This window comes from Mus musculus, chromosome 3 (genome assembly GCF_000001635.26).
Source record: "Mus musculus strain C57BL/6J chromosome 3, GRCm38.p6 C57BL/6J".
Classification (NCBI taxonomy): Eukaryota; Metazoa; Chordata; class Mammalia; order Rodentia; family Muridae; genus Mus; species Mus musculus.
This window is the reverse complement of record NC_000069.6, coordinates 76,398,568-76,412,641: the sequence shown is the minus strand read 5'-3', so window position 1 is coordinate 76,412,641 and position 14,074 is coordinate 76,398,568. Positions and strand designations below refer to the sequence as shown.

General features: G+C 36.0%; 1 protein-coding gene across 6 annotated transcripts in view; it reads right to left on the bottom strand.

Moving 5' to 3' along the window:
- Fstl5 (follistatin-like 5) overlaps positions 1 to 14,074 on the bottom strand; it is a 635,736-nt gene that overhangs the window by 297,369 nt on the left and 324,293 nt on the right. For all 6 annotated transcript variants that reach the window (XM_006501262.1, XM_017319517.1, XM_006501263.1 and 3 more), the window contains exon 5: positions 2,008 to 2,204. In XM_006501262.1, coding sequence (XP_006501325.1) covers positions 2,008 to 2,204 — 197 coding nt within the window. The remainder of the gene's footprint in view (positions 1 to 2,007; positions 2,205 to 14,074) is intronic.

Sequence of the window (14,074 nt, the reverse complement as noted above, 5' to 3'; positions counted from 1 at the left end):
AAATACTAACAAAAGTAAAAGATAAGAATGAGTTATTGGAGGATACAAAGGAGCATCATTAAAGATCCTATGAATACTTATAAGTGTATACTAGCTGTTAAGTAAATGATGATCAAGCTACAACCAGAGACTCAGAGAGGATCAATAAACTGGAAGGTTCTGGAAGGGAAGGGGTGGCCATTACTACAACAGGAAGGGAAAACAGAATATATTTTGCATGTAGACTGCTGGTAGGTGGAGACTGGAGCAGGAAGTTTAGATGGAAGAGGAAATATGGAGAGAGACAATTGGAATTGGGGAGCAGTGGGGAGATGATGTGGAAACATGATACAGTGGAGACTTCCCGATATCTATGTAAGTGACCCCAATGAGGATTCCTTGGCAAGAGAAGATACAGATTCTGAGCTGTCCATCTTTTGTAGCCAAGCAAGACTGACAGTGGTAGACCTGGGTTATAATCAGTTGAGTTGTTGGCTGAGGGGACCCTACGAAGATCCCTAAACAATCCAGGATAATGCTAGTACAGACGGACACTGTCTGAAAAATGACAGCGGTGCCTCTCTGCAGGGTAAATATCCATCCAACTCATTGACTGTAGAGAGGTTGAGCTGGTGCTTTCATGGAGCCTCCACCCATACATTCGAGTCTCTTTGTTACAAGAAGGTACTCTACAGGCTTTGGAAAGATAAACATGCCCACCAACCCAACCACAAAACACTCCACCAACAATAAGGTCTGCCTGAAAGACAGGATTGGGCAATGGTGACATAGAATTTGTGCTTGGGCAATAGTGGCACTGAATTTGTGGGAATGACTAAGCAATGTGTTTTTTGACTTGAGGACCGTGCTTTCAGAGAGAATCCATGCTGTACACCGCCTGGATGGCCAGGAACTAGAGATTGGATAGCCCAGAGACCTAGGGTACAAGCAAACCCAACTAGTGAAAGAATCAATGAAATAGGAAATGATTAATGAGCTATAATGATATTCTGCTATACTCATAAACTGGAGCTTTGTCCAGTTATAAGCAGAGGAGCTTCTTCAAGCAGTAGATGGGAACGAGTGCAGAGAATCCCATTAGGCAGAGAGAGTTGAAATTGGAGGTCCCTCTTGGATCTTGGGGAACCAATTGGAGAGCTAGAGGAAAGAGGGTTTGGGGAACAGGAAAACATGTTCCACTAAATGAACTGAACAAGACTCATGTGGACTCACGGAGTCTAAAATGGGAAGCACAGGGGCCTGCTTGAGCTGTCACAAGGTCCTCTGCATATATGTTGAAGTTGTTAACTAGGTGGTTTTGTAGGATTCATAACAATGGGAACGGCTGTTTCAATGACTCTTTTCTTCCTGTTGGGTTGCCTTGGTTTTGGGGTCTCTAAATGAGGGCTTTGCTGTGTCTTACTGTCTTGTTTTTTCCTTGTTTGGCTTTAGTCTTTTGAAGGCCTGCTCTTTTCTGAAGAGAAGCTGGAGGGGGAGTGATTCTGAGGAAGAAGCAAGAAGGGGAGCTGAGCTGTGAGGAATAGAGTGAAGAAAACTGTAGCTGGGATATATTGTATGAAAAAATATTCAATAAAAATAAAAAAGAAGCCTTTGCATATTACAAAAAATAAAGAAATATTAGGAGCAAATTTTGATTCTAAAACTGAAAGCTTCAAAAACTGGGCAAATTCATAAAGAATATTATTTTCTAAAACAGGCATGTTGAAATCTACTTATCATCAATTGTTGAGATGCCAAACTTCAGCCCAGCAAACACACACTGAGTGATATTTCAAGCACTTGGCCTTCTGGGTCAGGACCAAATTATGTATGCCAGGTCGGTTTCAACCCCATCATTCCACTGCATATATCTCCATAACCAGTTATGTGGTCAAATTTCACTTAACATTTTATTTATACTCTTTTAATTATATGATTTAAATATATTACTAAATTCAGTAAAATTTAACAAACATAAACCTATCTTCTATATTTAAGCAAGACATTTTATTTTATCATTGATCATACCTGAGTTAGTTCATTAATATCTACAAGTCCATTACTGTCTGCATCAAAATACTTGAACATTTGATCCACCAACGGCTTCTTCCTAGATATGTCATCACTGTTGGGATTCTCATTTTCTTGTGTAATATACTTTTGATTTTGTAAGTCTAAAAGCATACTTTTCATCTTGCTGTATTCAATGGCCATGCAGTTGTCCCCTGTAACAAAAAAGGTTGAGTTATTTTTGAAGTAGTTTTATTGAGAAAAAAATATTTTAATATTTAGAAATTGATGCTATATGGGCAATGTTTGAAATAAAATCAAATTTAAATTCCAATTTTGTAGACATTAAAACTTGGAAAAGTAAATGAACTAGTCCCATGGTGCTGGAAAACATCTTTCTGCCAAGGTGGCAAAATATTTGCTGTTTTTTTTTCTATAAGAAAATTACTATTTGAGAAATACTAATAATAATAAATTAATAATAATTATAAATAATAATTATAAAATTATAATTATAATAATAATAGATAATAAGACATTACTATTTGAGAAATGACAACAAAACATGTGAACAACTGGCTGGAGAGTATAAATTAATTGTCTCAGTTTTTATGCTAACAGTGCTACATTGATAAACTCAGATATATATAAAGTAATGTGTAGAGGCTGAAGAAATAACCTTGCAAATAAGAGCTCTTGCCTATCTTATAAACAACCATAAATTACTTACTGCCCCCCCCCAAATTAATGGGTTCACAACAACCAGTTACTCCAGTTCCAATACCTTGTCCTGACCTCCACATATATCAACACTCAGGAGCACATAAGCACACACACGCATACATACACATAGGGAAAAATAAACAGGTTTATTTTACTTTTATAAATAAACCTGCTTATTTTTTTGCTTGACATAAGTAGGCAAAGCATTACAGTGTACCTGATTTTCAAGTAAAACTTACTTATATATCTGGCTCTACAATAATTACACCACATTACATAAGATTAATTAAATATGCATATAAAACATTTTGACTTGTTTTAAAGAAACTCTACTATATTTCAATCTATCCGTGTATATTTAACATTTTCCCTCTCCATGTGAAAATATCTTTAAAATCATTAAGCTCATACTAGGATTTGCCCATGTGCCTTTTCTTGCTGCCATGATATTCACTTATGTCCATTAAAGTACAAGGTTATAATATAATAAAATGTTTTCTTTTTTAACTTAATGTTTCATCTTGGAAAATCTCTTCTTCCAGCTAAAATTAATTGTAGTAAACATTATTAACACACTTCAGTATCTCTTAGGTATAAATGTTTATAATGAAGGCATTAAAACTAACTAAAATAATTCTATATCTGATGTTTCTCTCAAAACCAGAACAAAAGTTAAAAATAATACAACTGCTCTAGTATTTTCATTTAATTATTTCACAAAGGACTTAACTTCATACATTTCTACAGTGAGGTCTATCTATTGAAGTAGAATATTGAAAAGATAATACATCCTGCTGACAGGAAATGTGACATAAAACATAAAACATGACAGTGAGCAGTGTGATTATGAAAGAAACAATAGCTATTTTATTTGATGGGAATTTTTATGGCATATTTTTAGTTTAAAAAAAACTAGCTCTATAATTGAGTTGCTTTTAACAATTAGTCTTGACATCATTGACAATTTTCAAAGAAGATTCCTAAAGATTTGTAAACATAAGTCTGGGAAGCCTGAGATTGAAAAACAACATTTGAAGTTCCATTCTTTTTCAAGACAAGATGGAAAACATTCTATTCTAAAGAGAAATTAAATTATCTTTTTTTAAGGGCAACGAAATTACTACTGTGCAATGATATTAGTATATACCAAGAAGAGCAAACCATTCTAAAAATTCTGGTCTGGTCAGTCATCAATGTGAGGAAAGGCTCTTGGTCCTGTGAAGGCTCTGTGCCCCAGTATAGGGGAATGTCAGCACTAGGAATGGGAGTGGATGAGTTGGGGAGCATGGGGAGAGGAGAGGTGATAGAGATTTTCAGAAACTAGGAAACAGGATAACATTTGAAATGTAAATAAAGAAAATATATAATAATAATTCTCATTTGGATTTCAACATAGAATGAAAGACAGGATAAGTTCTTCAAAACAAACCAAATTACTTAAATGATATTTCAGTAAGTCTAGATTACTGAGGATTGATCTTTTGTAACCTGATATAAATGAGTTTATATAGGAAATCTATGAATGCTAACCCTTCACCTCTTTAAGTAATACTTTGAATTCTTCTGTATCTCAGATGGTGGAAAGTGTATTCAGAGGTTGAGACTACAAACAACAGGGAAATCAGAGTGCCAATAAGAAGTGGACTGGAAGGAAGAGTTAAGCATATCATATATTTTAATGAATATTTGAATTTGGAGTAGATATATTTGAAACTTTGATACTCTACTTTTATCTAGTTAAAATAATGTGGGGACTAGAGAATTTCTGCAAACATTTAGAGTATTTGTCCTCGCCCATCCCCAGGCCCCAGTGCCCAACAGGAGATGGCCACAGAAAATGAACTCAATGTCTTGGCTCAAAGATCTTTGCCTCATAATATTTTGTCAAGGCTTCCCACCCCCCTCAGGTTCACATATAGGTTATTTGAGTATATATGGCTTCTGGGATTCATTTCTGTAGGAATATGTATGTTTCTGCATCCATATTTCTTTCTTGGGCTTCCTTTTAGCTTCTTTATATTCCCTGTTGGGTTGGTTTGTCCTATTTGGTTAGTTTAATTTTCTATGATCATATTTTATTTTTATTATTATTTAGATGACAATTTGTTTTCTAAGGAGAGACAGAAATGGTGTAGATTCAGATGAGAAGGAAATAGGGATTATCTGGGAGGAATTGCCAGAGAGGAACTTTGCTGTATGAAAACAATCTATTTTGAAATTTTGAAGAAGAAGAAGGAGGAGGAAGAGGAGGAGGAGAGGAACAAGACAGAGAAGAAGAAGAAAAAACAAGTAAACCAGAACCAATGCTACGCCAAACATAGTGTGCCCTCTGCTTACCACCACAATTACTAGTGAAGATACACTTTTGACATTCTAGCTTGCTCATTTGGAGCATGAATTTTGTATTAACACTGGAAATAGGAACCCTTGATTCCATGGATTGCTTCCTGTTTTTATCTGATCAGAGTTCCCCAGAGAACAATAAAGATTTTGGCTGATAGTCAGTACTTGATTTAGAACTTGCCCCCAGAAGAAGCCCATGTCTTTGTAACCTTGCCAGAATAGAAACTGGGGAGCTATATAAGGCATGGTATTCATTTCTATTTCATTTAAACGACTTTTTAAGAAATTTAAACAGCATGCCCCCAAGACTTGAACCCATGAAGCAAGAAAGCCCTTGTGGAAAGTTTCAAAGCATTTGAAAAGTCAAAGGAAATAAAAGTAACAACAAAGTAAATGATGACAACAGTCTTCAGACTGTTCATATGGAGGACCAGACTCATTTCACCTCCACTTACTTATTAAATCATTAGAATTTTAAAAAAAACTAATAATTACAAATTACCTGGAATTATTAATTTAAAAATACAGCATGTTTTGCAAACTTTAAAAAAAAAATAAGTGCCAAGGGGATCAATATTTTAGTCTTACTGATATAACCTGTCATCAGTGAAGCAGAATACAAAGATGGGATAAATTGTGGGAATGGAGAAAGCAAAGGTTCCCCCATCTACCTATATACATATAGAAGTTTCTCCCCAGTGTCACATTTTCAGCACAGTTAAAATTTTCAATGAAGTCACCTGCAGATAGACAGCATTCCTTTTAGAATAAGATTCAAAATATATTAAAGTAGCCATAAATCTTGCATAATGCTTATGTGTATATTCTTATTTCTTTCTAAAATATTTTCTGGATATCTCATAAACAGGAATATAAACATTTATTTCTAGCTAAAAATTAATTCCTGCAACACAAGAGAACAACATTTTTACTTTACCAGGAATAATTATGTCACTTCAGCTTTTAGGAAGACCAAGTTAGAGATGCTGTGTAATGGCCATCAGTTGTTTGATGTCTGATTCTAAGGTTGTGCTTAGGAATTGCCAGACCCATGTTGTACTTGAGTCTGTCCCCTGAAGAAAACTCAAAATAGTCCTAGTGAGTGTCTGCTGTTGAATTTGGAGAGGAAACAGTAAACCTTTTTTATATTAGATATGTACAATTATCTCTCTATTTCTATGAAGATGATAAAGGATAATTTTTCTTGCCTTGTAACTTAGTTTAAACCTTCTCCCACCTGCATATCTTGCAAAAATGCAAATTGTGTTTCTTCAAATTAAGTAAGAAATTATTGGGGAATAAAGATGAACTGAAGATTCTCTATAACAAAACACATTCAATACTAGACTATAGTTAGACTCTTAGATCTAAACCGACCATATGTAATTAATAAAATATTGAGTGTGGGAAAGACACAGTGAAGTTGCAACTTATAAATTATGTTATCTGAGATAAAAGTAAATCAGCAGGGATCTGATTGAATATGATCAAAGCACATATGATTTATCCAAGGATTAGTTAAAATAGTTGACCGCAGCTTTTCAATTGCTAAGATTTGCCCATTTGTAATCATTATGAGATTTTAATATCCTTGGCATAGTTTTTATTTTGTGCTAACTATTGACTTTGTTTTGAATGTTATCTTGCTGGATTGTTTGATTTTTATCTTCTCTGCTTCTGAGACAGCATCTCATCATTTGTCTCTTAGCTATTCTAAAATTTATGACTCCATTTTTTTTTTTTTCTGAAAGTGCTTGTCCTGAGTATTGCATTACATTGCCTATTTCCGACTTTCTTTTTTTCTCTTCTCTATCTCATTAGAACACTTTTTTTTTTGAGTTCTGTCTATTAATGGCTGATATGCTTTATAAGATTTCTACTTTACCTTAATTTTGTCTCCACATTAAGGAGGGAGAAAGTCAGTCCTCAACCTCAATTGACTCTCTCATATTATGCCATCTTAATTTTCACTGTAATTGTTTGTCTGCCAATATTGAGCTTAGATAAGTTAACTGTAGGACACTTTTATTATTGACTTATTTTACTTTATTCTACCATTGCTTCCTAAATATTGAAGCTTCTGTTTGTGTTTAGTCTTCCCAAATTTTAATCCAGTTTTTCCACATTATCATTAAGTTAGGATTTGGAGTGTTGGACTATGTTAAATGATTAAAAGTTTCCATTCTTTGCATATATAAATTGCACTGTGTGTTTTATTGCATGATGGATTATTCACTTATATTGTAGTTGATTCAGAGGCTTTGAAATTCCTGGAACTTGACTTTACTTACTGGCTGATTAATTATTTTAGGAAAGATTTCATACTGTCTATTCAGCATGATCATGGTACAAAATCACCAAGAGAATGTACAGCAAGCATTATATTTTACTTAGTTTGGTTAAATATGCACAAACATCTAAAGTTATTATAAATCAGATACTTTAGTTGGAAAATAATCAACTATATTCAGTCTGGTACTTAATTTCACTACAATAATTTGTTTTACTATTTTCATTTTGCTCACTTAAATAATTTTCTTCACATGAACTATTAGCTATTCTTTCAAAAAATGACAACTTTTTTTTAAAAAAATTCAAGAATGGACTGCATAATAGAGTCAAGTAATTGAGGCATTCTAACAAAAATCTTCAATTATAAGACTCATAGAACACCAACAAAATGCATTTTTTAAACAAAAAGCAGGATTTTTAATAGTGCATCAGAAAGCCTTTGTCTACTGAAGGATTTAAAATAGAACTTTGGTGATTGCACTGTACTGGAAAAGAACATCTTCCTTGGTAATTCATTGATTTAGTTGTTCCCATTATACATATTTTAAGTTATCAAGAGTATTATAATGAATTATTCAAATAAAGTATCTTCATGTTTAATAAATAATTTCATTTTCATTATTTAAGAATGTGGTTTATATATATTTTTGGTAGAATTCATCAAACGTTCCTTCCCATTCCAATCCTCCCACATTGCTACCACTGCTATTCTCTCCCAATTTTGTAGAAGTAGGCTCCATTTATTTATTTATTTATTTATTTATTTATTTATTTATTTATTCATTCATATATAAATTCACCAAAACAACTTAGTGTACCCAGTCGGTGTTTTGTTGTAGAGCTATATGCCAGAGTATGGAGAGCCTCTCAGGAGGCAAATCACTGAAGCAAAGTGACTTCATTTTCCTTAGTAATGATCATCTGCCAATAGCTCTTTTAGCTAAAGGTAATACTCCATTAACCACTGTCTTGTCCATGACACTTGGCTGGCTTGATATTCCACCCCCAACACCTGAAGGACAAGATAATTATATCTCACTTTCACCCAAGTATGAAATATACACACACACATACACACACACACACACACACACACACACCGACACACACAATATATGTATACACACACACACACACACACACATATATATATATATATATATATATATATATATATATATATATATATATGGAGAGAGCTGAAAAGATAAATATTAGAGCAAAATGACATCATTCATTTAACAGACTTAAGGAATATGTAAAGAACAACCCATACCAACACTAGGTGGGACATTTTTTTTTTCTCAGTAGCTCTAGGGAAGGTTATAAAAAATAGACCACATTTTCGGACATTTCTCAACAATTAGAGAAAAAAAATATAAAATTTCTTATAACTTATTCGACTCCAGTAGGACAAAGCTAGACAATCACAGCAGTAGGAAAATGACAAAAACACATAGTTATAGAGAGTGAACAAAACATTATTGAATTATGAATGGATCACTGAATAAATAGAGAAGAAAAATATACATTTCCTAGAAGTGATTAAAAATGGCCGGGCATGGTGGTGCACGCCTTTAATCCCAGAACTTGGGAGGTGGAGGCAGGCAGATGTCTAAGTTCAAAGCCAGCCTGGTCTAAAGAGTGAGTTCCAGGACAGCCAGGGCTTTACAGAGAAACCCTGTCTAGAAAAAAAAAAAAAAAAAAAAAAAAAACAAAAAAAACAAAAAAACAAACAAACAAAAAAATGGAGATCCCAGTCAGTCTGTCTGGGACAGCATGTAGAGCTCCCCCCACCTTCCTGAGCAGTTCTGCTGCCATCAGGATCATTCAGCCAACACCAGAGAAAACATGGCAAAACCAAATTTAACCACCTTTCCCCTAACCCAGACCTACAGAGCACACAAGAAAGAAAACTCCAACCTAGTAAGGCTAACTCCATGTTAAAGAAAATAAAAGAGAAACACACACACACACACACACACACACACACACATCAACACACAAACACACACAAACAAACATACCACAAATATCAAAATGACAGTAACTGACAATCATTGGCCATTAAAACCTCTCAACATCAATGAACACAGTTCACCAATAAAAAGACCAGGCCAACAGACTGGATGTGCAAAAGGAATCTGTGATTCTTCTATATACAAGAAACACATTTCAGAAAAAGGTAGTCAGTAAAGAAGGGCTGGAAAAAGGTTTTGAAAGCAAACAAACAAAAGAACCACTCTGGAGTAGCCATTTTTTAAGTGGATATTTTCTTAATTTCATTTAAATGTTATCCCCTTTCACAGTGCCCCCCCCAGCCTCCCCCTATCCCATCCCCATTCCCCTGCTTCTGTTAGGGTGTTTCTCCACCCACCACCCACTTCCTCCCTGCCTCACATTCCCCTATACTGGGGCATCAAGCCTTCAAAGGACCAAGGGCCTGCAGTTCTAATATCAAATAAAATAGGCTTTTATTCAAAAGCAATCAAAAGAGACAGAGAAGGTCAGTTCCTACCCATCAAAGGAAAAATCAAATGTGAGTGCATATTAATTCTGAGTATCTATGCCCCAAATGCAAGGGTAACCATATTAATAAAAAAATGAATGTCTTAAATCATACAATGAACTCTACACATTAATAGTGAAAAACCTCAACACTATACTCTCACCAATGGACACATCATTGAAACAGAAACTAAACAGAAAAAATAATAACGGTAATAGTGATTATGGTTCAAATGGACCTAAGAGATATCTAGAGAATATTTCACCCAACAGATATAAGAAGATTGAAATAACCCCGTGTATTTTATCAGATGGACTGCCACAAAGACAGAAACAACAGAAAGCCAATATACTCATGAAAATTAACAACTCTTTACTCAAAGATCACTGGGTCAGGGAAGAAATAAAAAAATTGAAGACTTTCTAGAATTCAATGAAAATTATGGCACAACATACCCAAACTTGTGGGACACTATGAGAACAGTGCTACAAGGAAAGTTCATAGAACTAACTGCCCTCATAAAGAAATTGGAGAGCTCTCATACTAACAATTAAAACTACATGTGAAGGCTCTAGGAACTAAAAAAGGCAAACACACCCAAAAGGAATAGACAGCAGGAAATAATCAAACTGAAGGCTGAAATCAATCAATTAGAAAGAAAGAGAATAGCTCAAAGAGTCAAAGAAACCAAGAGCTGGTTTAAGAAAATCAACAAGATAGACAAACCCTTAGCCAAACTAACTAATAGACAGAGAAACAGTATCCAAATTAACAAAATCAGAAAAGAAAGGGGATATATAACAACAGACACTGAGGAAATTAAAAAAAAATCATTACATCTTACTGCATAATCATGCACTACACTCAATTTGAATATACAAATGAAATGGACCATTTTCTAGACAGATACCAATTATGAAATATAAATCAAGATCAGGTAAACTATGTGAGTAGTCCTATAAACCCTAAGGAAATTTATGCAGTCACTCTGAAAGAAAAAACAAAACAAACAAACAAAAAAGAAACACTGGGCCAGATGGTTTTATAGTGGAATTTTGCCAGACTTTCAAAGACAAGCAAATACCAATCTCCTCAAACTAGTCCATAAAATAGAAAGAGAAGGAACATTGCCAAACTCATTCTATGAAGCCATAGTCACCATGATATGTAAACCACACAAAGAATCAACAAAGGAAGAGAATTTCTTACCAATTTCCCTTATGAATATTGATGCAAAAATACTCAATAAAGGCCCCAAGACCTGACACTAACACTGATGCTATGGTGTCCTTACAAAAAGGGGCCTGTCATGACTGCCCTCTAAAAAGCCCATCAAAGAGCTGAAAGGGTCAAATGCATATATTTATAACCAACCAATGAACAGATGCTGGTGACCTTTGTGGTTGAATTAGGGGAATGCTGGAAGAAGCTGAGGAGGAGGGTGACCCTGTAGGATGACCAGCAGTCTCAACTAACATAGAGCCCTGGTATCTCTTAGACACTGAGCCACCAACCAGACAGCATATACCAGCTGATAGGAGACCTCCATCACATATACAGCAGAGGACTGTGTAGTCTGGACTCAATAGGAGAAGATGCAGCTAACCCTCAAGAGACTTGGGGCCCCAGGGAGTGGGGAGATCTGGTAGGGTGGGAGAGGGGATATCCTCTTGGAGATGGGGGAGGGGAAGGAGCTATAGGATGTGGACAGTCAGAGGGTGGACTGGGCGTGGGATAATATCTGGACTGTAAAAAAAAAAAGATTAAAGAGTAAATTTTTAAAAATTCAATAAAATATTTGCAAACTGAATCCAAAAACACATCAAGGACATCATCCACCATGATCAAGTAGGCTTCAGCCCAGGAATACTGGGGTGCTTCAGTATATGAATACCCATCAACATAATATACCATATAAATAAACTGCATCACTAGATGCTAAAAATCACTTGATAAAATCCAATTGCCCCTTTATTTTTAGTCTCTGAGAGGGCAGGGATATAAATGGTGCTGGTCTAACTGGATATCTGCATGTGGTACAATGCAAATATATTCGTACCTATCACTCTGCACAAAACCCAATCCCAAATATACAAAGACCTCAAAGTAAAACCAGATACACTAAATCTAATAGAAATGAAAGTGGGAAATAGCTTTGAACTTGTAAGTACAGGAGTCAACATCCTGAACAGAACACCAATAGCTACCTCACTAAGGTCAAGAATTAATAAATGGTATCTTTTGAAACTGAAAAGCTTTTGTAAATCAAACGACAATAAGGACTAAAATATTGCCTACAGATTAGGAAACAATATTCACTATTCCTACATCTGACAGAGGGCAAATATCTAAAATATATGAAGAACTCAAGAAGGTAGACACCAACAATCCAAATAATCCAATTAAAATATGGGATGCATAGCTAAACAGAGAATTCTCAACAGAGGAATCTTGAATGGCACAAAAGAACCTAAAGAAAGTGTCTTGTACTTAGTCATCAGGGAAATGAAAATCAAATGGACTCTGAGATTTCACCTTATACCCATAGGAAAGGCTAAGATACAATCCTCAAAAGACAGCACATGCTAGAAAGGTTGTGGAGCGAAGGGAACACTCATTGCTGGTTGGAGTACCAACTTGTATACAACTACTCTGAAAACCAATTAGTTGGTTTCTCTGAAGACTGAGTATAGTTCTCCTTCAAGACCCAGCTTTACCTCTCGTGAGCATATCCAAATGATACTCCACCATCCCACAAAGACACTTGGTCAACTACATTCATAGCAGCTATTACATTTGTAATAGGCAGAAATTGCCAACAACCTAGATATATGTCAACTGAAGAATGGATTACAGAATGGAATACTACTCAGCCATTCAAAACAAGAACATCCTGAGTTTTTGCAGGCAAATGGATGGAACTAGAAAATAACATCCTGAGTGAGGTAAGCCAGATCCAAAAGAACATGCATGGTAAAACATGTACTTATAATTGGACACATCATAAAACGAGGATAATAATGGTATAATCAACAGAACCAAAGAAGCGAATTAATGAGAAGAACCCAAGGAATGATGGTTGAATGTTTTTCAGAAGGGGAAATGAAATAGATATTAGAGGTCAATTAAGGAGGGAACTGGGTGAAAGGGAGGATGGGGAGGGGCACAGGGTGGTGGTGGAGGAGATCATATGTAGGGAGAGCAAAATAGGCAGTGGAGGTAGTGGGAAATCACTAGAATTTGCTAGAGACCTGGAGTGCGGGGAGGCCCTGAGTGTCTACAGTAGTAACTCTAGCTAAGACTCCTAGTGGTAAGGGATTTAGAAGTGCCAAGTAGGCCTCCCTTTGGAGGGACAAGGACAGCAATCCCTGCACAAATATTCGACCCATAATGTGTCCTGCCTATGTCCTGCCTACAAGATGTGCACGTATCAAGATGGAACAGAGGCTGAGGGAATGGCCAACCAAATACTGCCCTAAATTGAGACCCATCCCACAGGCAAAAATCAATCCCTGACTCTTAATGAAATTCTGTTATACTTACAAAAAGGAGCCTAGTATGACTGCTTTCTGAGAAACTGATGGAAACAGATCAGCAGCTGATGGAAACAGATGCAGAGACCCACACCCAAACATGAGATGTAGCTTGGCAATTCTTATGGAGGAGTTGGGAGGAGTATTGAGGGACCCAAAAAGGACAGGGACTCCATAGAAACACTAACAGAGTCAACTAATTTAGGATCTTGGGGGCTCCTAGAGACTGAATCACAACCAAAGAGTGAACATGTGCTGGTTCTAGGCTCTCTGAACATATGTAGCAGATGAGCAGATTGGTCTTCATGCAAGTCCCCCAACAACTGGTACAGGGGCAGTCCCTGAGCCTGTTGCTTACCTGCCTGGCTGTGGATCCTGTGCTCCTCCTCTGGTTTTAGTGAAAGAACGGATGAGCTTAGTCCCACAGCGATGTAATCTGTGTGGCTGAGGGTTTTGGAGGTAGTGGTTGGTGTTGCCATGGGGGTTGATACCCAGAGGGAGACTTCCCCTCTCAAAAGATAAGGGGAAGGTGGAATGGGTAGAGGACTTTGGAGAAGGGGTACTGAGAGCTGATATTGTATTGTAAAGTGAGCTCACACCAGTCAAAATGGCTAAGATAAAAAAATCAGGTGACAGCAGATGCTGGCAAGGATATGGAGAAAGAGGAACACTCCTACATTGCTGA